We start from the raw sequence: 22,998 nt of genomic DNA on the forward strand, positions 1-22,998 counted from the left end.
ACGGGGAAACCCACCCTTAGCTTCCGCACTTTTTGCCGTGTCAAGACAGGAGTTTTAAATAAATCCGTTATTCTCGATATCGAGAATTGATAATTGTTTGAACGTTTTCTCAAAAAGTAAAGCATTTCATGGAATAATATTTCAAGGGAAGTCTTTCACCATTACCTTCTGTAAACCCTGTAAGTTATTTGTAAATCTGTGAACTTTTATTTTTGTTCTGTTTAGAAAGTGTGAAATGGCTTTAAAAGGACACAGAACACAATGATTAATTACTCAGAATAGTTGTTAGCATAAAAACTTACTTGGTAACAAACAATGGAGAGCTGTTGATAGAATAAAATATTGTGTGAAAAATTGCTCCCTCTGAAGTAATGTAGTTTTTGAGAAAGAGGTAAATTCTCACTCAAGTATTAAAAGACTTCATGCCTGAAGCCTTTTATCAGGCATCTGAAGGCACACAAATTTGTGCAACAAGGATGTTTTATCTTTCATGATTCTCCTGCATCTTCGAAGACCATCGAGTCCAAATTTTCACAGGTTTGTTTTGGGGATATACAAAGTGAGAACACTTGTTTTTAGCAATTACCACAGGTTGAGAGAAACGATTCATCCAACATTTTAAATCTCTTATTAATACGATAAAAGACAACTAACCAAAATCACAGAGCTTCAAAATGTCATTTTCACTGATCAGCAAATTTTCCGGCTTGATATCTGAAATGAAAATAAATACCCAATCAAAATGTTAAATGAAGAAATTTGAGCTGTACTTCTTCTTACACAACAGCTGTTGATCATGGCTCAAAGTTGTCACTGCACCGCAGGCCTAGGGCCAGTTTTTGTTTTCTTTAGGCCAGTAAATTTATTAATAGACAAGTCCAGCAGTATTGTGGTTCTTTATTTAAACAAAATTATGTTCAAATGTTGACTTCAGTTGTCTTGCAATTTTGTTGAGTATTCATGAAAGGTGTTTGCATACAAAAATCAATTTTTTTTTTAAATTGTGGCACTGTGTACAAAGTGTTTTTTTTTCGCAATTTGATTTTTGGTCTTTTGAAAAAAAAATCTGGTCCAGCAACTTTTGAGCTTCAAGCCATGCAGTCTTGTGGATTCCCCCCCCCCCCAAAAAAAAACCCCAACAATTAATAACATAAAAAATCAAGCCCTTTTACATACTTAAAAAAACATAATACAAAATGTTCATAAAATAAGTTCCTAATATTTCATAACATTAGTTTTTACTGGACATTTTATTTCATTATTTTACTGCCAGTTTTCTTTCTTGATCGGTCGACCTGATTTGCCCCGACATCATCACAATATTCTTGGTTGCACTATTTTCGAAGTCAATGTCCTTCCCTATGTGTTATAAAGTGCAGTTGGGTAATTTTAGGCGACGCTCTGTTTACATGCTTACGACGATCATAACCGCTTGGCAACAACACACAAGATGACTGTTACCATAGTAACCTACCTCTATGGATGATGTCATTCTGATGACACCAATGGATTGCCTTCAGCAACTGATAAACATAACTCCTGGAACCAAGAAGAGAAAGAAGAATTTTCAGATTATAGAACATTTGTTGGTGGGATTTTATATTGCAGAAGAGCGAAATTCTTTCCCATTTTTATACTTCTGAAAATATAGTAAAACCCCTTTTCACCATGCGCTATGCGAGACTTTTGAACGCTAGATGGCAGCATCCTAATCAGGTAAATTTCCATTGTTTACGTAGTTCTGAGCACGCGCACATTACCGAGAACCATGGACTTTACCTGGTAAGTCTGCTGCCACCTTGGGACATGTACAATTTGTGACTGGTATGCTGCTTATTTCAGCCAAACAGAAGATTGTAAAGCAGTATTTTTTTGCTTAAGGGCCCTGGGATACATTTACTCTGATTTAGGAAACCCTCTGAGCTTATAAACGGTTCCCTGCTGGGACTCTCGCTGTGAGAAAGTGCACTTGGGTTACCAAGCTGCCTTTTGTGCCACTGCGCTCATGGTCACAGTCACGTAGTTGGCTTTGACAAACTTCACAATTGACGTTTACAAATGTTCCCGCCCTCACTGAAAAGACTGTTACTTGACATGACAAATTGCACCACACAGTCATAAGGAGATTGAATGAATGGACTGTAATATCAATCACTGTGCTGGAACTCTCATGAATTGATCACCGAGGCATGGCTACAATAATCACTCCCTCATTAAAGGCACTGGATACTACTGGTAATTACTCAAAATAATTGTAAAACTTACTTGTTAACAAGCAATGGACAGCTGTTGATAGTATTAGACTTTGTGAAAAATGGCTCTAGAGCTCTGAAGCAAGAGGTAATTTCTCACTCAAATAATAGTAACAGACTTCAGACCTGAAGCCTTCCATTAGGCATTTGAAGCCTTTTACTAAACATCTGAAAGCACACAAACTTGTGCAGCAAGGGCGTTTTTTCTTTCATTATTATCTCGCAACTTTGATGACCAATGGAGTCCAAACTTTCACAGGTTTTATATGTTATGCTATGTTTAGATACACCAAGTGAGAATACTGGTCTTTTAGCAATTACTAAAGGTGTCTTGTGCCTTTAACAACATTTAGTAGAATTTGAAAAGGTATATTCAATGGGTCAGTCCAAATGTACATGAAAAGCCTCGGCATTAAATCGACTCACATGAAAGGAATAGCGTAACAATACCTTCCAAAGTTGTCTGACAAAAGGGGAAGGGTTTCGAGGCATTCTTAAGTATTGGAATGCACTGGGGGGATTGCATTGTGGTGCATACTAGGAGTTGTTTATTTAGCGGAGAATTAACGGCTAACTCTTGTGAATTTGATACTTGATATGTTGATTTAAACCTGATGTATCAGTTAGCAGATATGAGGTTAGTAAAGTTCATCAAACTGTAGTTGCTAACACGACCGCCAAAACGTTGTACTCAAAGCATAATAATGAGGACATGTGAGATGGTATTCTGGGTGGTAAACTTACACTGGTAAACATAACTTTGTTGTGCTTAGCTACTTTTGTTCTTAAGCAGCTCATTGAGCCAAAAACATGCATATCTTTCTCAGCACCCTGGGGAGTTTACAGCCCTGAGCTGTCATGGCGCTCCAAAGGCCTTTTTTAATCAACCTCTAGCAAGGTACCCATTTATACCCCTGGATGAAGACAAGCAATTATAGTAAAGCATCTTTCTCAAAGACACAAGTGACATGACTGAGACTCAAACTCACTACCGGATGACTGAACCACCAGGCCTCAATTTCATAGAGCTGCTAAGGCAACAAAAATCATGCTTACTAGAGGAAGATTACCAGCCAAAATAAAATTTAATATACAATATGTCACTGGTATCCTGCTTTTTCCGTGTAAAGCCCAAGAAGTAAATTCTGTTTAAGCAGCTCTATGAAATTGGGGTCTGAACTTAAATTTGCCCCAGCAAAGGAAAGTTTTATGTCAAAACAACTTATTTCAGTACTTGCATTTTTTAAAATGTAATTTTTCAGTAAAGCCCGGTTTACAATTCCTGTGAATGCAATACAAATGTTGAGGTCACAAACAGTTGAAATGAGCTCAACTACTGCGAAACATACGCTGTGAAAACAGCCATGTGACATCAAAATTTGTATCACATTTGCAGGAAGTATGAACCGGGCTTTAAAGGCCGTTTTGCCATGGAAGGGAGGTGCAGTATATTTTGTTCAAGGAATAATGAATTTCTCTTGGGGCATCTTACCTGACTTTCTCTGGTGGTACTCCATTGGGTAGCTCCTCCAGCAGCTCAAGCATATTCTGAAATAACAATAAATGATACCAATAACTAAATAAAACAATTTAATAAAATAAAACTAGGGCACAAAGTTTGGGGGGGGGGAAATCTGCAACACTACAGGCTTTGTAGCTAAAAATATTTTCTGGACCAGAATTTTTTTACAAGACCAGTCATGAAGAAAATGCTTTTTAAACTGTTTAAAGGCACTTGGCACTAATGGTAATTGTACAAACAAATTGTAGGCATAAATTTTACTTGGGAAAAAGCAATGGAGAACTGTTGGTACTATATAACATTGTGAGAAACAGCTCCCTCTGAAGTAACGTTGTTTTTGAGAAAGAGGTAATTTCTCACTCAAATATTTAAAGACTTAAGACCTGAAGCCTTTTTAAGGCATCTAAAATGTACACCAATTTGTGCAACAAGGGTGGTTTTTTTCTTCATTATTCTCTTGCAACTTGGATAACCAAATGAGTCAAAATTGGTTATTTTATGCATATGTTGGGATATACCAAGTGAGAATACTTGTCTTTGACAATTAGCAAAAGCCAGAATCAATTTTTTTTCTATCACACTAAAAGTACAAAAAAACACAAGAAACAACAAAAAACAAGACGGCCATTTTTTGTCAGATAATGAGCTTACTGGCTCGATGCTGAAATCACTGGCTTCGGGTCTGTCATCCAGTGTAAATTTCTAGCCTTGAAAATGATATTTCAAATCAATAAAACCATTAACAAGTAAAATGAAGATGCCTGACTCCTCTCCACTCCTCGTTATTGTTGTCTGTAACCCCACGTCTACCATGACAATAATTACATTAACCTTCCGATGAAGCCCCAAAATAGTCGCATCTCACAAATCATTCTTCCTTGCACGTTGAAACTAGAGAGCAAAAATCAATAGACAAACTGTTCCTCAATGCCCACTTTACATTCAAAAGACTACATTCACACAAGCGTCATGTCTATGTGTAATTCTGAGGAGAAGGTCACACACATAAGTGTAGCATTGTGATTGCCTTGCAGGGCGAATGTACATAATGCAAGATGCACATCATGTTTTGATTGTGGTGTGCTGAAAAACAGAGCATTAAGATAACTGCGTCACTCAATTTAATTTGCCTACATTTAATTTCTTGACTGTAGTTTCTCACTGATTGTTTTCGTTAAAACGGTGCAGAAATTACCTAAACATTTCACAACATTATTCCCGTAAAAAAGTTTATCATGACTCATTAAAAGCGGCTAAGCAAAACAAAATTATGCTTACCAGCCAATTTGATTTGCTAACACATCTCGACTGCATTTCATGATTTCTCAGTGATTGTTCCATTAAACGTAGCAGAAATGACTAGAGTCACGGCACATTATTCCCTAAAAATTACTCAGGGCTTGGTTTTATAAAGCTGCTCAAGCATGAAAAGCAGCCAAGCACAAATAAAATAATGCTTCCAGTCAAAGTGTTCAAGCAATGTTATCAGCTTCAGCAGCTCTATGAAAAACTGGCCAGGGGCCAATTCTCTAACAATTGACAGGGGCTAATTCCATAGAGCTATTTAAGTTTGTAGTAATAATAGTGGTTGTTTACCCAAACACTGATGTGTGTTACCACTTTATACTCAGTACTTTCCTGAGTCATGTAAAAAAATATCACAGGCATGTTACTCGGGTGGGATTCGAACCCACGACCCTTGCCATTCTAGAGCAGTGTCTTACCAACTAGACTACCGAGGTTGCCCAGTAGCTAGAGGCAGTTCGAATCCTATGTTCTGGCAGCGGGTACTGCAACGATATAAGAGATGTTTAAGTTTGGAGGAAAAATTTGGAGGAAATCAGTTGTAAAATGGTGTGGCATTGCATTTTGGATGATAATCATACTCCATTAAGCAAAATTGGTTGTGCGTTTAGTAAACTTGTTGTGCTGATGCAGCTCAATGAGCACAAGTAGCTAACCACAGCAAAAAAAATGCTAACCAGAATAAGGTTACCGCCCAAAATACCATGTTACAAGTACCATTCATGACTGGTATCCTGCTCAGTTCTGCTCAGCAGAAAATGTAAAGCAATAGTTTTTCCTTAAACAGTTCTTTGAAGTAGGATTTGAAACTTTGCATGGTGGAAATAAGATAAAGAAGAGTTTGCGGTAACACCATGTAATAACAATCTCTAAATGAGTTGGGGTGGTTCTGAAAAGAACCGTTGGATTAACTCGACGTTTCGATCAGTATGCTCTGATCGTCTTCTGGAGAATGCTGGACTCTGATGATTGTTATTACAAACTCTTCTATATCAGTTCTTTGAAATTGGGCCGTGATTTAATAATAGAGAACTGTGTTTTCAGCGCTTTGAAATTTGGCGGAGATTTAAGGATAGAGAACTGTGCTGGGAAATTATCTGTTGTCTTTTGGAGAGAACATGCCAGAATTTAGGTTACAATTATTTTAGTATTTTTCAATAAAAAATAAGATTTTATTCTTCCTTATTGATTAAGAGTTAAAAAAAAAATGACAAAATCGACAGCGAAATGATAAATCTTTAAGGGTCCCAGTGGACACTATTGGTAGACTCAAAATAATTATTGGCATAAAACCTTACTTGGTAACGAGCAATGGGGAGCTGTTGATCGTATAAAACGTTGTGAGATACCTAGTTTAAGACAAAGAAGTATTTTTCCACGAATTTGATTGTGAGACCTCAGATTTAGAATTTGAGGTCTTGAAATCAGGCATCTGAAAGCACACAACTTTGTGAGACAAGTGTGTTTTTTCTTTCAGTATTATCTCGCAACTTCGATGACCAATTGAGCTCAAATTTATACAGGTTTGTCTTTTTATGCATATGTTGAGAACCAGTCAGTAAGGAGACGGGTCTTTGACAATTACCAAAAGTGTCCAGTGTCTTAAATGAAGTTAAGAGATTTTAAAATTATCTTACCCTCTCAACATATTCAAAGACGAGATACAACTTCCCTCTCCTTCTGAAGGCTTCCCTGGGAAACAAATAATAAAAACATCATGAATTATGTCTGAAAATCTCACTGAACTGAATAGAGAAACTTGCATGAAGAGAAAGTAACCAGATAAGTAACTTTGAATGAAACTGAACAGAGAAGTTATTCTTCATTTTGTCTGAATCTTATTTATATAGACCGTATTGAATAACCCTTTTTGCGCCATCTTGTAGGGCAAACCGTATGCGCGTTCAATCACGTACATCATCGAAGCACGCAGCACGCAACATTCCATGTGCGATTTCTACGGCACATGCACGCACATGCGCACAGACGCCATCTTGTAGGTCAGATATTTGAACGATGACGTCATATTCAATACGGTCTATACAAAGCAAACATAATTTTGAACATGTTTAAAAAACATAATTGTGGAATTTGAGTCCGAAATGAAATTTACGGATTATGAATACTAGTAAAAAAATCTGTGAAATATTTCCCTCTGGAATGAAGTCATATTCAAGGTTTATAACAGAAATACGACAACATGTCTACAGGTTAGTTATTTCATGTATTTACACCAATCCTGGTGCGCTATTGTTGGGTACGGCGCACCACAGCTGCGGTGTACGTGTGCCTAGTTTTGTGCACAAAGACACAAGAAAATCATGTAACTCTCACTCCCTATGGAAATTAGATGTTTTCCTCAACAGACAGGACATCATGATATACCAATGTAGACCACAGACCACAAATATTTGCAACTAAAAAGAAACCGAATCATCTTGAGAACATTGCTTGTCTTAGGTAAGTTGGGGGTCAAATACGCGGAAACTGCATAATAGTCGCTAGAATGTGTTACATCGGCAAGGTATTTTCATCAGAATTTCAGTATTTGACTTTTCGCTTAATTAAAAAAAAAAATTATCAAGAATGCAGTTTCTGGTTATATCATGCAGCCATATCAGGGAATTGCATAGATTGTCCTGAAAAACATTCAACTCCCATAAAAAGTGAAAAGGAAAATGATTTTCTTGTGTCTTTGTGCACAAAATTAGGCACAAGTACACCACAGCAGTGGCGCGCCGCGCCCAGCACTTGCGCGCCCAGATTGGTGTATATGGTTGGTTGATCTCACTCAACAATAAACAGTAATACAACTATTTTCTCAGCTCTACCAATCGTGTGATTCCTTAAGAAAATTATAGATAAATATGTTTTGGCAAAAAAATAGTAAGTGGCGTGACATTTCAACCCTTGCAGAGTCTTTCTCAAGGCCAAAAAAAAAAAAACTTTGAGAAAGACTCTGCTAGGGTCAAAACGTCAGGCCACCAACTAATAGTTTGAAACAAGATTAAATACATATTTATGATTCATTTCTGTGATTACTACACAGACAATTTAAAAATGACAATTATTATTTTCTTACTTGAGTTCTACAATGTTTTCCTGTTTGAGCTGCCGGAGAACTTTGAGTTCTCGCAATGTGGTTCTTCTCACATCTTCATTGTCTGTCATCAGATTTAAAGCAAAAAAACATCAAATCATTAATAATTGGTCTAGGCAGGTTTGATTAAAACTGGAATTGAAGTTTATGGATCGGTCGAATTGGTCTTTGAAAAGCGTTTGTAACCGTTTGTTATAAAATGCATATGGTTAGAAAGATGTTTTAAAAGTAGAATACAATGATCTACACACATTTGCCACGAAATTGCGTGGTTTTCTTTTTACACTGCGAACTAACATGGTCGGCCATTTATGGGAGTCAAAAATTTGACTCCCATAAATGGCCGACAGTGTTAGTCGACGAGGTAAAAGGAATACCATGCAATTTTGAGTTATGTGTGGATCATTATATTCTACTTTTAAAATATCTTTCTAATCATATGCATTTTATAACAGTTGCAAACGCCTTTCAAAGGCCAACTCGACCAATCCAAGGCAACATGTTCCTTTAAAGGAACATTACAGAATTTGTAAAAAAAAAGCTTGTCTAAGAACACAGATTTACCTAAAACTTACACTGTGTTATGAATCATCCCTTAAAAACTTTCTTTCTGAAATGTCATATTTAATGAGACAAAAAAAACTAACTGCCCGTGTTGAGTTTTTGGCTCAGTGAGCATTTAAAACAAAAAAACTGTCATCCTGCAAAATATGTAATCGGTTTTTTTACTATTTTCTTGTGACCCTGATGGCCGATCGATCTCAAACTTCTACAGGTTTGTCAGTTTAGGTATGGTGGATAACATAACGTATTTACACTGCCAGTAACTTTTTTGTTAGCATAAACCCATTCTCTAATGTTCCTTTTACCAATTTGATATGATTGCATACTTCCTTATTCAATGTGGCTACACCTACACATAAATGGACGTACAAGTAAGGTCAGTTGATTTATAAGAACATCATTTTAGTAGATGTTAAATTTGCATCAGGGATGAATAATTTTATTTGGTTTTAGCCATACACCAATGCATGTAAAGCACTGTATCAGTACTTTCCCGAGTACTGTGAAAAAAATCCCACAGGCTTTTAGTGTGGGTGGGATTCAAACCCACGATCTTTGCCATTATAGAGAAGATGTCTCACCAACCATATAGACCATCGAGGTTGTCGGGTTGCAAGAGAATGATGAAAGAAGAAAAACACCCTTGTTGCACAAATTTGTGAGTTTCAGAAGGATAATAAAATGCTTCAGATCTGAAGTCTTTCAATATTTGAGTGAGAAATTACCTCTTTCGCAAAAACTACATTTCATAGGGAGCCGTTTCTCACAATGTTTTGTACTATCAACAGCTCTCCATTGCTCGTCACCAAGTAAGTCTTTATCCTAACAATGATTTTTAGTAATTACAAATAGCGTCAAGTGCCTTTTAATAAATCAAGCTAACGCCTATGACCTTCTTCAAGATTGACTCAATCGATCCACACAAAACACATGAAGGTGTTTTTCCCCCATCACAACTGAAACTTTAAATTGGCCCAAGTATGTGTCAATATTTAATACTAGTGAAACTGTTGATTAGATTTATCTGAGACCTATGGCTTTGGTGACCATCTTAATCCTGTTTGAGTTCCACCAGGACTTACAGTCAGAAAGATGGTTGCGTCAATCAATCGATAAATCTCTTCTTTTGTTACATTGTCAGATCGCCGAATCCCTTTCAATTGTCTGGAACCTAGGATCCATGGGTGTTATTTAAGCATTGTTTGGGCGCCTAGTCTGTGCGCCTGCAACCACACTAAGTGCCCCAGGGTGTAATATAGGGCTTTGTGGACCAATAGCCTTAATCCCTGTTTTTGCTACCATGCCAGTAGTCAATGAACCATGGGGGAATGGAGCTAAAGAATGGGGCTGAAATGGGGTATGGGATTCACCATGGTACCCCCTCTATCCCACAGGTTTCATGTGTTCAGCCTGCTGCAAACTAAACACTAAGTATTGTTTAATCATTTCACACACGGGGGAACTTGAATGCAGCCTTTACTGATGATTCGCAGGAGTAGGCTTTACAAGTTGTTAGAACCATAGACACAATCACTAGGTGTCACAACCAAAACATCCCCCATAAATATTATTACACCAACATAAAGCTCCACATTACATTTTATCCACATCACATTTTATCTATGTCACGTTTGCTGGAAGATTAATACGTTATCACACGCGCACTCGTGGAAATACGGAAAATAAGCGCCTTCCGTATTCCACTCGCGCTTGTGTGATAACTTATAATGTATTATACTTCTGGTAATGAAATCAAGGATGACTTGTAAGGGAATTTAATCACTGTAGCTAGCAAACCTCAGGAAACCTGACCTTTGCCAACCAGCTGTGTGAACCAGAAACCAGGGATAACCTCATCTTTTATAACAATTGTTCTGAGTTATTTTATCTTGTGTGTACTAAAAATCCTGTAGGCTAGAAGTGGCACGACAGGGACTTGATCCAAAAACACAAGAGCTGGAGTCCAGTGCCCTCAATCCCTCGGCCATCAAGGGTGCCTCATATTAAAGACACTGGACACTATTGGTAATTACTCAAAATAATTGTTAGCATTAAAATTACTTGGCAACGAGCAATGGAAAGCCGTTGATAGAATTAAACATTGTGAGAAATTGCTCCCTTTGAAGTACCGTAGTTTTTGAGAAAGAGGTAATCTCTCACTCAAATAACAAAAGACTTAAGGCCTGAAGCCTTTTTAGCCTATATGAAACCTGTAAAGGGTGCTTGCTACATGTACGTGAACCCCAGAAACAGTGGTCAACTCCTACTCTTCAGCAGTAAATGTTATGGGAACTACAAGCAATACTAATCTTAGTACAAGTACCATGACTGGGACTCAAACCCACACTCTGCTAAACAGAAAAACCATAGCTTGAGTACGGTGCTCTTAATCACTTGACCACAACACGACACATGTACAATGTTGGAGAATATGGTTCCAATTGTACTTTGTGCACTGTCCTAAAAGTTTGTGTATGATGGTAAACAAGAGACTACTCTCAAATAAAAAAGGGAACATTGGGAAAATAATTTGAAAACATGCTTGCTATTATTTTCCACAGCATCTATCAATTGTATTGTTCTTATCAATTTTTGGTTAAACCCATATACACCGATTTGTGTTAGCACAAACTCAGTACTTTCCCCGAGCTCTGTAAACAAAATCACAGGCATACTACATGGTGGGATTTGAACCCATCACCTTTGCAATTCTAGATCAGTGTCTTACCAACTAGACCACCAAGATTTCCAGGTGGCTAGTTCAAATGCTATATTAAGCAGCGGATGACGCATTACCTTGCACAAAAAGCAAAGGCGGACCCTACCCTAAATGCATAATGTACAATCCTCAAACACCTCCGCCCCAAAGGAAAGGCCTGATACCTAATTTTGTTTGACAACATTGCAAAGTAAACAAATTCAACCGATAGATCATTTTTATGTCCATAATCATTGCAGGTGAATATTGATTTATTTTCACATAGAGAGAGACAGAGAGCAGACCTCATGCAGTAGGAACATACCAGTTGAGCTCTTACAACAACCAAAAGGGCAGCTTAAAGGCAGTGGACACTATTGGTAATTACTCAAAATATTTATTAGCATAAAACCTTGCTTGGTAACGAGTAATGGGGAGAGGTTGGTACGGTAGTATAAAACAGTGTGAGAAACGGCTCCCTCTAAAGTGGAGTAGTTTTCAAGAAAGAAGTAATTTTCCCACGAATTAATTTCAAGACCTCAGATTTAGGATTTGAAGCATCTGAACGCACACAACTTCGTGTGACAAGGGTATTTTTTTTTCATTATTATCTCGCAACTTCGACGACCAATTGAGCTCAAATTTTCACAGGTTTGTTATTTGATGCATATTTTGAGATACACCAAGTGAGAAGACTGGTCTTTGACAATTACCAATAGTGTCCAGTGTCTTTAAAAGACATTTTCAGGTTCGTAAAAAATTTGATTGCAAGCACCAGGACTGTCAAATTACGTGAACATTCTTTTATTTTCATAAGTTAAAAATAGCTGGATGTTGGTAATTACAAATGAATCATAGTTATCATAAAAAGGATAATAACAGTCAATCACACATACAAAAATGTTTCTATTGAGTAAAGATAAACATTTCTTTCAATAAATTGTTTTTCATTATGGAGTGCGTTTCTTTCTAATAGCAAGAACATGATCAATTAGAATTATTGTCTTACCTTCACTGTCTTTGAACTTCTTAATAGCAACAATTTCATTGTTTTCCTGTCAACAAATAAAAAACAATTGTTATGAAAGTCTGGTCAGAAACTATATAAGAGTATCTTGGTTTTTTCTCTTGTACTTTAACCAGTGTCATTTAACGATGGCCAGAGTACAATAGATCATAAGATATCGTTTGGAAATGTCAAAATATGGTTTTATACACTGTCAAATATCATGATCCTTAATATGTTATAGCAGTAGTTAAAATTTGTTTGATATTAACCAATGTTTATACATCATGTGATGTGATCAAGCAAAATGAGTCATTTGTCGACCCATGTAGTTTTTGTTATTTCTTTATACATTTGAAAAGAGCACAATAAATATCACCTTTGGTTCACAAGTTTTAATAGCAGAAACAGCAAGAAATGTGAGAGAAAAAGAAAGGGGTTTAAAGTTGAGTTGTTTATTGAAATATATCGGCACATTTTATTTCAATGCTAATTCATAAATACCCCAGACAGATTCTCTACTCCTATTGGTGGAGAGCGTGTCACGTGGGGGTGTTTAAATGGTTGATAATGACCAGTGTTTATAACCAGCTGGCTTCCGTGTGTCAGGCGCGCAAGATTATCATGCGGAACGCAATTCATACCTATTAGTAACAGCACGTAATCTACTTCTAAGCGCCCGCATGAATCTATTTCTAAAGGCGCGCGCATACACACAACGCAACAGACTCTTCACAAAGTTTTTGAAAGAAAATATTTCAAACCTCGAATTTTCAACTGTTAAAGTGTCTGTAATTGTATTTTTTTAACAAAAGGGCATTTATGAATGGGAATAAAAGAGTAGTGACTCGTTCTTAAACGTCCGTTTAAAACCATGCGCTAAAGGCACTAGCCATCGACCCTGCCGGCTTTAAACGTGTAAGAACTTGTCGCTACCCTTTTATTCCCTTATTTTAACCCCTTTTTGATGTTATTTATCAGTCAGAAAGTTGGCAATCAAAAATAAAAAGTTTGCAATAAAAAATAAAAATCTTTTGGACATTTTAATTCACAATTTTTGCTTATTTTTTATTTCACCCCTGTTGACCTGTTTTGGCTTGTTCCTCCATTCAGATACTTCCGATAAAACTCATTCAGCTCAATTGCATCACAAACATATATTATCACTTGCTCTATGATGTTATTGAGCAACCATCCCAACACTCATTGGCTTGTTGTCCGTTGAAATTCCATAAGAATGCAGCACTTTGAGTTGACCTCTCTGACCTTATTTCAGGTCAGTAGATATCTGGTACCATTTGACCTTTGATGGCATGAGGGGAAGTATGGGTACTTAACATGTAAAAATTGTTTGCCTCCAACCATACATGCAATAACAAACCAACCAATACATATTTTCGTCAGGTCAATTACCAAACAGAAAAAAGATCATTGCCCCCCAAAACACTTTGCAAACATACTATAATAACATAATTAACATTAGTCTCAAACTCTAATAATGTGGACACTTCCACTGGCCCAGGCCTTAAGTTTGTTCAAACTTGAAATTACCATTTAAGGAGACACAACGTTGTCACTGTGACATGACGATATGTTATCTTCATCAAAATGCTGCATTTAGTGATCTTCACAATGCTCATGACCTTAAAGGCACTGGACACTTTTGGTTATTGTTAAAGACTAGTCTTCTCACTTGTAGTATCCCAACATATAATGCATAAATTAACAAACCTATGAACATTTAAGCTCAATTGGTCATAAAAGTTGCAAGAAACTAATGAAAGGAAAAATACCCTTGAAGCACAAATTTGTGAGCTTTCAGATGCATATAATTATAAGGCTTCAGGCCTGAAATCTTTTAATATTTGAACGACAAAAGTTACCTTTCTCAAAAACTATGTTACCTTTTCTCATAATGTTTTAGGCCTATACTATCAACAGCTCTGCGTTGTTCGATACCAAGTTAGTTTTTATGCTTGCAACTATTTTGAGTAATTACCAATAGTGTCCAGTGCCTTTAACCAACATACCTGATGGGACCTGAAGGGTGTCACCCATAACAACTAGGTCACAACAGGCAAATACTCCATCTCAACTTGACTGTTTGCACAACCCTACACTGTTTCCCAGGTAACTATAGTGGTACAGTGATGAGCACTTCACTGTAAAAGTTCTTGTTTACTTAATTCCTGTAGTTTTTCTTTGAGGCCGGTTTACAACTTATACCAGGCATTTGGGAATGGGTTAATCATTGACATGGTGTATGCAGTGATATATGGGAAAATAGTGGGCCTCATAAATACCTATTCGGTCAAAAAACATCAACACTTTTGGTCAAAAAGTAAAATAAATGCAAAAATTATAATTGTTCAATGATTTCTTTCAACACAACACCCCTCCAGCTATGAAATGGTAAAGCCCTCCGCCGCCCTCGGGTAAACAACTCCTTTTAAGGGAATGCTGCGCGCGTCGCGCATATCGCGTGATGTGGCTTAACTGTCCAGCCGTTGCTCTCGACCAATAGGAATGAAGAAACTGTCTTATAAGCATAGGTGCAAGCTGGCGTGTCTTGCCCATGTTCCAACACTTTTTACTGGTCATAAACAAAGGTTTATACACACCCACGTTACGCGCTCTCCACCAATAGGAATAGCGAAACTGTCTGAGGTATTTATGAATAAATGGTTCACATAATAGATGTTAAACGGTTCACAGTTGATAAGGGCTATCATTAAAAAATGGGCCTCTAAGATTTATAGGCATATTGGAATAATTTAAGCTTACCTTGTGCCTGCATTTGAGCACGACTCCGTAGGCACCTGTGGCAAGAAGTACAAAATGATAACATTTAGTGAAATTCTTACACATTCAATAATTACTTCTAGGTTAGCATGTGAGCGAATACAAAAAGATGAATTAACCAAATGCATAAAAGTTGCTTTTCAAAGAAATTTAATTGCATGACTAAATTAGGTAGAAATAGATTGTAGAGAATCCATTGTAAAAATAAAACCAGAAATATGTCAAAGCTTTAAAGCAAATATGTTTTAACATGTATCGCAACCATGTGATTTGTTTATAGTATCTTGCTTTAGGATGTGTTTCGGGTTTTCAAAATTGAGAGGGCATTCTGAAGCCCAATTCTTTGCTAAAAAATGGCTGAAGCAAGCTGACGTGAAATGAGATCTTGAGACTATTCTCTACTTTGAGCTTTTCTTCTGGTGCATTAAAAATCATTTTCTCTTGGTGTTTTGTGTGAAATTAGTGATTCAAAAAAATAAAAAAATAAAAAAAATACATATAATGCATATTGCAGTAGCTTGTGCATGGGGACAATCCTGTGTTTGAATTATCAAGATTCACTAGGTTTAAATATAACTTTGGTTTACAACAAGGTAATATTATTACTATTTCCTACATAGGAGTCATATGAATCAAGTGTTTTTAGAGAAAAATTAAACCAACAAAAATAAAAAATATCAGTTATCAATGTTAAAGCCCCTTCATTGAAAATATTTGTAAAATTGTTTTTTATTGGTTAGCATTTACATTTTATCACAATTGCTTGTACAGTGTACCCACTATCAAAATCTTTAAATAAGGTATGTACAGTGACCATGGTAGTAAATTCCGCCTAAATATGCAACAAATCTGGAACTCTCTAGCACTCTTAGATCTTATCTTGCACCACAAAATTATAAAATCTCTTCGCAAAAATGATCTTTTGTCGCAGGTTTGTTTGTTTGTTTGGATGATCTTCCCATCCATGGGAACTCGGCAAACTCCCACAAGGGGAGATAAACACCAAGCTGGCAACAACCAATGTCTCTCAACCCACATTGATATAATGTCTATGATAATGAATTGCACAAATCAAGAAACTGTGATTCAGTGATTAGATCACAATATTTATTCTAGTCATTGTGAAATCAGAGGTTAGCGGGGGATTCAAACCCACAACCTTGTGATTGCAAGTCCTGCAGCCTGACCACTTGACCACTTGACACTTTGATGATGCATAGCAATGATATTGCCGCCATGTCTGCCAATGAACCAATGAATAAAATTGTAGGTTTTCAATTGACTAATTTAGTTGTCTCCGTTTTCTTTTGTTTGTTTTGGTTTGAATACTGCGCCTTGAACACCCAGCAGGGTGGATATGTGCGCATTGCAAGAAGTCTTTATTATAATTAGTAATTATAAAATAATCACATACCTTCGCCTACGATTCCAAGCACCTCGTATTTATTCATCAGTGCAAGGTTTCCCTTGGCAACTCTTCAGATGCATAAATCATCGTCTATGCATCTAAGCATAATCAGGTTTATCCACATTGATGATGCTGTAGTAACGATGCTGCTGCCATGTCTGCCAATGAATCAATAAATACAATTTTAGTACAATGAACTCTGACTTTAATACACCAGGGAAATTAAAACAACAAAATGAACCGTGCTTGAATAGTTCTTCTGTTTTGATCATTCAAAGTAATTGTTGTCGTCAACTTGAAATGAATTCATTGGTGAGTTCTTGATTGATTATGCGCATTTATCTCGTTGTATCGTCCACTCAATGGGAATGCATATAAATGCAACAGACAAAATAATTTATACCCAATTGCTGTTAGTAGAACGCATGAGTTCATTCTTTCTAAAAACAAAAATGAAAGCTCTCTACAATTTTAATGAGGAATTCAAATAATCGTATAGTTATACTCCAACCAACTCATACTCGACCAAACTTAGCAGGTAATTGGTCTTCTACATATAGATGACCATACTTGAGAATATATTTTTATAAATTGAAGTACAATGAGCGTAATTCCATCCAGGTTCTAAAATGATAATCCCTTTGGTTTGGATTGTCAAATCCCCCTGTTGTACAATGTAAGTATCGTGAAAAATGTGGTTCCACAAATTACATATTATTCCTGTTACTTGCAAGAACACTTGGTGAGATACTTAATTTCCATTTATTATTATGTTAGGCATATTATATATGTAGAATTCCAGTCTTGGTTGAAAATGAAACTCACACTTAATTGAAAAATTGTGTAATTTGTTTACATTCCCCTCCCTGCATGAGTTTACTTTTAATCATGAAGGCTACACTTGAAGAAGAAGAAATACCTTAAAGGCAGTGGACACTATTGGTAATTACTCAAAATAGTTATTATCATAAAACCTTACTTGGTGACGAGTAATGGGGAGAGGTTGATGACCAGTATACAACATTGTGAGAAACGGCTCCCTCTGAAGAGACATAGTTTTCGAGAAAGAAGTAATTTTCCATGAATTTGATTTTGAGACCTCAGATTTCTGTGAAGGCTAGTCTTTGACAATTACAAATAGTGTCCACGGCCTTTAAAGGATTTGGGTACTTTTTCAAAATGTCCACAGATTTACATTAAACTTACAGGGTTTGAAGATAATGATAGCGGAAAGCTTCCCTTCAAATATAACTGACTGAGATTGTGGAGTTTTTGAGAAATGAGTAAAACAAGTAACAAAATTGTTTTTGTCTCGGGAAGACGAGAATTTATTTAGCATGTTCCACTTCTTTGTTTCTAAGGTGAAAGAAACCTAAATTTAATGTTCACTTTGCTTGAAAATGAAATATAGGAAAAAGTTTGACTTCATCAACTATCAACTAGCGGTCGCACTAAATACCGACAACTCACGACCCCTCATGACAACTCACGACAACAATTTTTAAATGCACTTTAACAGGACATTTGATATGAGTCAACCAATATGTGCATTTAACGGTTGACATTTAGTGCGACCCTCAACTGGCTGTTCCTGTGTGGGCAAGCATTTGCTAACTAAGTAATATTGCCAAATCTGACCAACACTTTTTTTATATAATTTGCACAAAAATGAGATGTCCCTGTTGTGTTTTGGTTTTAACAAAAATGCGTTCACAAATTATGGCAGGGTACAAAAATCTTTCCTAGTTCCATATACATTAGGTTAGGAAGAATGTTTCAGAACTTGACTTTCTTAATTCTTAAATATTCAACATTACACAAACAAATTGGTCACAGTAAGATTTGGTCAGAGTTCATACTAGTCAGCAGTCAGAGGGCGAGTTGGTTGGATAACGAAGAGTTAGTAAAAAAACATACTCAAATGTTCAATTTAAAGAGTTGACAGGTTTCCAGTCAAAACAACCTGGCTGGTTATCGCAGCCAAACTTGGTTGTGAAGTCAGAATGGAAAGTTATATATTACAAATGATTTGGAATTCTTGAACAGAACCAAGCAATTGACCGAAAAACCTGACCGTACCACAACAAAACGAAGGGTATTTTGAGCGACGGGCACACGAACGATAGGACGAACGACATAATTCATGAATTCAATGTGCCGAGACTGTCGTGTTTCGCCTGCATGGTACGCGAGCAGACGAGAGGATGAACTCAACAAAAACGGAAAATGAAAATATTTTCAAAGACAGCGGTCAACTGACAACTTTTATTCAACAAAGTGCTTCCAAAATGTGTACTTACCTACATTTCCAACTTGGTGAAGAACTTGGGGGACATTACGAGGTAAAATTGTAAATAACAACAATTCAGTCGCAGTCGTCTGCCAGAGCCTGTCAACACTTGCGGAGTCCTTGCCAACATACCCATAAGCCATTGCGGCACAATTAATTACACACGGTGCCCTGTACTAATGAACGTAAAACGACTGATATTTATCAACCACCAAGCACCAGACTATTTTCCAACTTTACGGTCGACTAGTAGGGCGCCCTCTCTGGTCTAATAACGAAAACATTTATTTGCTTTTAGGGGGCGCGGTTAAGAGGATGGAATTGGGTGAATTTATGTCAATCTTGAGCAAAATAGAGAAGAGTTCAAGTAAAACCAAGGAAATTAATTTAAAAATTTTTTTTTTGTAAAGTAACTCGAGTATCTTCTGCCAGATAATGCTTAGGCTACGCTTGTTGTAGCCTGGCACATTTTAATCAAGCAAGAGGCCTACAGAATAACGATAGCCTGAAAATCTGACGGCATCAGGTCAATCCCCGTCCATAATCACCTTTCATTTTTGACATTCATATACAGACGACAGAATGAAAGTGCAGCTGCCAAATATCATCTCGGACCAATCAAAGCACAGATATAGAAAGCTTACCGTCCCCAGAATGGTTTATCCTAATTATTGTTCTTAGGATGAAGGGAACGCCTCAACCTCAGATGGGTAGACAACAGAGGGCGTCCTTTCAGTACCAGAAGGGGGGAACGCTCTATTACTCAGCCAACAGGCAACAGCATACCAGCACTGACTCAACAAGACCCCAGTGTGACCACCAAGCTTTACAGTTGGACTATAACAACTACTTTATTGGACCAGTACAGATATTGCCACGACTGGCAATGAACCTGCTGTGATCATCAAAGAGCGCCTCAAGGAACCCTTATCGCCGCACTACCCAATTAGACACTCAAAAGGAACCTATTTGAATCCAACATAGTCCCTTAACTACACTACAAAGTCCCCTCACCTAGCTCATGCAAGAATCATTACAGCCGACTAACAAGTTGACCGATCCCCACACACACAACAGCCCCTCAGTCCAACTTACATAAGAATGATGAGTCGCGGTACAACACTCTCAAACCGTGCAGTCAGAATTGACGAGAATAATACAGATCCAATCATTCCGCCCCCTCATCACTCTGCACATTGCTGCTTTAATAGCATTCACTATGTGCACACATGACAGGTCTGGAATTTCAAGGGCAAGGCCATTTTCATTTCGCATTGGAAAATCTTAAAGTCAATGGGAATCTTTTGAAGGGGCACCAGGGAATATTCCACTCCTCATGCAGGGGTGATCTACACACAATCTTTGAGAATTTGTATTAGCTAAGGGCCAGACATTCACTTTAATAATTTGGTTTTATTATCTGAAAATAAAGATGAGTGTCAAGACCAGGGCTACTTGAGCACAAAATTTTGCCTAGTAAAATCAGATTACTGGCCAAGACTCCACTCAAATGTTATGCTAAGTAAACAGCCAAATACCAGTCACAAGCAATGTATAAAATGGCATGAAATTTTGGCCAGTAACATGTGTAAAAGAAGTGAGCCATTTTCGTGCTTAAGCAATTTGTTTTTGCTTCAGCAGTAACATCAGAGCTTAAGTCTAGTGCTCTTATCCACTTCTCCCAAGTTGTTGGAAGATCTGGGCCCAATTTCATTGCTCTGCTTACCATAAACAAAGTAATGGCACTCAAGGATCAAGCGTATTTCACGGGTTAGGGCACAAATTTGCGCTTGCACATAAGCAGAGAATGGTGATCATAAGCGCAGAATTCGGCGGTAAGCAGAACCATGACATTGGGCCCAGACAGTGTCCTTGAAAGCCGGAAGGACGACGCGATAAAAATGGACTAGAAAGTTAAATCCGGGTCTACAAAACATCTACAGACTAAATCAATTAAAACAAACATGATTAATTTTCTTTTCCATTATAATAATAGCACATTTTATCTTTGTCTGTTAATACAATCTTGACAGTAGACACTGATGATTCCATTATATTGCATGTAATCAGAAGCGACAAGAAATAATTAACATAATTGTGATCGGCTACATATACATCCACCGTAAACACATCTGTCGAATAAATAAAAACATCACATAAAATACATATTATTAAACTATTGTACCTAAAACTATTTATAAACACTACACCAGTTTTTTTGTTTAGCCCAAGTCCAGACTACAACATATTATCTCATTGGCTTTTGAACTGAACTGGTCTGGAGTTGAGAAAATTAACACAGAGGTAGTAACTTTTTGTCATGTCTAGGGAATCAAAGAAAAGAAAGAAAGGAACAAAGAAAGAGGAGGAAAGACAAATTTGAAAGACAGAATTTCAATCGGCCCCCTTTTTTTCACAAGTATTGATAAATATTATGATCTAATTGTGAAATTAACATTTTTAAAGGCACTGTACATGTTTGGTAATTGTCAAAGACCAGTGTTCTCCCTTGGTGTATCCCATCATCAGCATAAAACAACAAGCCTGTGAAAATTTTGGCTCAATTGGTCATCGAAGTTGCGAGAAAAAGATGAAAGAAAAAACACCCTTGTTGGATGGATATGTGTGCTTTCAGAAAGGAATAAAAGACTTCTAGCTAGCTAGAAGTCTTTTAATATTAGAAATTACCTCTAACTCAAAAACTACGTTACTTCAGAGGGAGCTGTTTCTACCAATGTTTTATACTATCAACAGCTCTACAATGCTCGTTACCAAGTCAGTTTTTAAGTTAATACTTGTTTTGAGTAATTACCAAACGTGTACCTTCACTTTAAGGATCCACAAATTAATTTGAACTTGAAGTGATGGTAAACGGCAAAACAATCGAGTACCTTGATAAACAATAACCACATTGTTTACAAACAAGCACCAAAAATAAATATACTTCCAAACCTTTGTATAAAGTGAGATTATTTGCACTGTGAACAACTAGCAAAACTTCCTAGGGCAAATTCAGTGATCTGGGATAACGATTTCATATCCCCGATACAAATAATATTTAAAGAAAAAAAATCATAATTTAAGATAATTATTGTTTAAATATTACTTGACTGCACCAGTTACAGTAAAAGCACATATAATCCATTGATTTAACCTACATGTAAGTATAGACAATGAATACATACTTATTTAAAATACTGATTGATTTCAAACATCAAGCCATAATTCAACCACCTTTTATAACAAAAAATTATTTAAAAAATAGCTATTAAATGAAAACTAATGGGTTTTGTTTAGTTCTAGAAAGGTTTATAGTTTCTAGAAGTAGGTTTTGTTAACCAGGTGTGTGGTTCTTGCTCACTTCAGTTTCAGACACAGAAAGCTTTGAGGTTTTGGATACAAAAATCGAAATGTTACACATTCAAAAATATTATCAGCTGCGAATCCTTATTTGTTTTTCTCTAAACATTTCAAGCTTACTTTCAGGTATGTGGTCAGCATTTTTGTTTACTTGTTCATAATTTTTCTTTATGTTTTCCCCTTATTTCTTTAAAAATTATCCCATTATTTGCAACTATGTTATGAAGTGTTAACTCTTTCCTAGGAAGTGCTAACTCTGACATAAACAAATTGAAAAAGGTTTATAAAATAAAAATTGGGAAAAAAATGAAAAGAAAACAAATACATTTTCCATTTGTAAAATTTATAATAAAAAAATAAAAACTTTAAAAAGGAAAACAAGTACGCTATGAAAACTTTGAATACGTTAGTCACTGCCACACAAACCTTTCCATGACTACTTTTACATATCCAACTATTTAAAGACAAGGTGAAATAGTGATTAACATGTGTTCAAAATCCATCAAGGCTTGCACACTGAACAGTCAATATTCCAATAAATATTGTACGCCAAACATCTCAAGAATTTAACACCAACATTAACATTATATTAAGATTACTTATGAAATAATGTCAGCAATTGTACAGGCTTGTTTTTTTTACTTCTTCTCTTTCAATGTCACAAACTTGTAGCACACAGCTGAGATATCAC

The 22,998-nt window shown here is 36.5% G+C and overlaps 1 protein-coding gene across 2 annotated transcripts in view; it reads right to left on the minus strand.

Annotated features, from left to right (window-relative positions):
• The window catches only part of LOC117293656 (cyclin-dependent kinase-like 5), a 37,835-nt gene extending 17,721 nt beyond the window's left edge, over positions 1–20,114 (minus strand). The window contains exons 1-9 of one of the 2 annotated variants that reach the window (XM_033776045.1): positions 20,043–20,114; positions 16,664–16,815; positions 15,232–15,266; positions 12,451–12,496; positions 8,162–8,243; positions 6,717–6,771; positions 3,745–3,800; positions 1,475–1,539; positions 655–714 (exon numbers count right to left, since the gene is read on the minus strand). In XM_033776045.1, the coding sequence (XP_033631936.1) occupies positions 655–714; positions 1,475–1,539; positions 3,745–3,800; positions 6,717–6,771; positions 8,162–8,243; positions 12,451–12,496; positions 15,232–15,266; positions 16,664–16,700 (436 nt within the window). In that variant the 5' untranslated portion in view covers positions 16,701–16,815; positions 20,043–20,114. Of the gene's footprint in view, positions 1–654; positions 715–1,474; positions 1,540–3,744; positions 3,801–6,716; positions 6,772–8,161; positions 8,244–12,450; positions 12,497–15,231; positions 15,267–16,663; positions 16,816–18,957; positions 19,065–20,042 lie in introns of those variants that run through there. The other variant, XM_033776044.1, reaches the window with a different exon arrangement.
• Positions 20,115–22,998: the final 2,884 nt, after the last annotated feature.

This window comes from Asterias rubens, chromosome 8 (genome assembly GCF_902459465.1).
Source record: "Asterias rubens chromosome 8, eAstRub1.3, whole genome shotgun sequence".
In the NCBI taxonomy this organism is placed as follows: Eukaryota; Metazoa; Echinodermata; class Asteroidea; order Forcipulatida; family Asteriidae; genus Asterias; species Asterias rubens.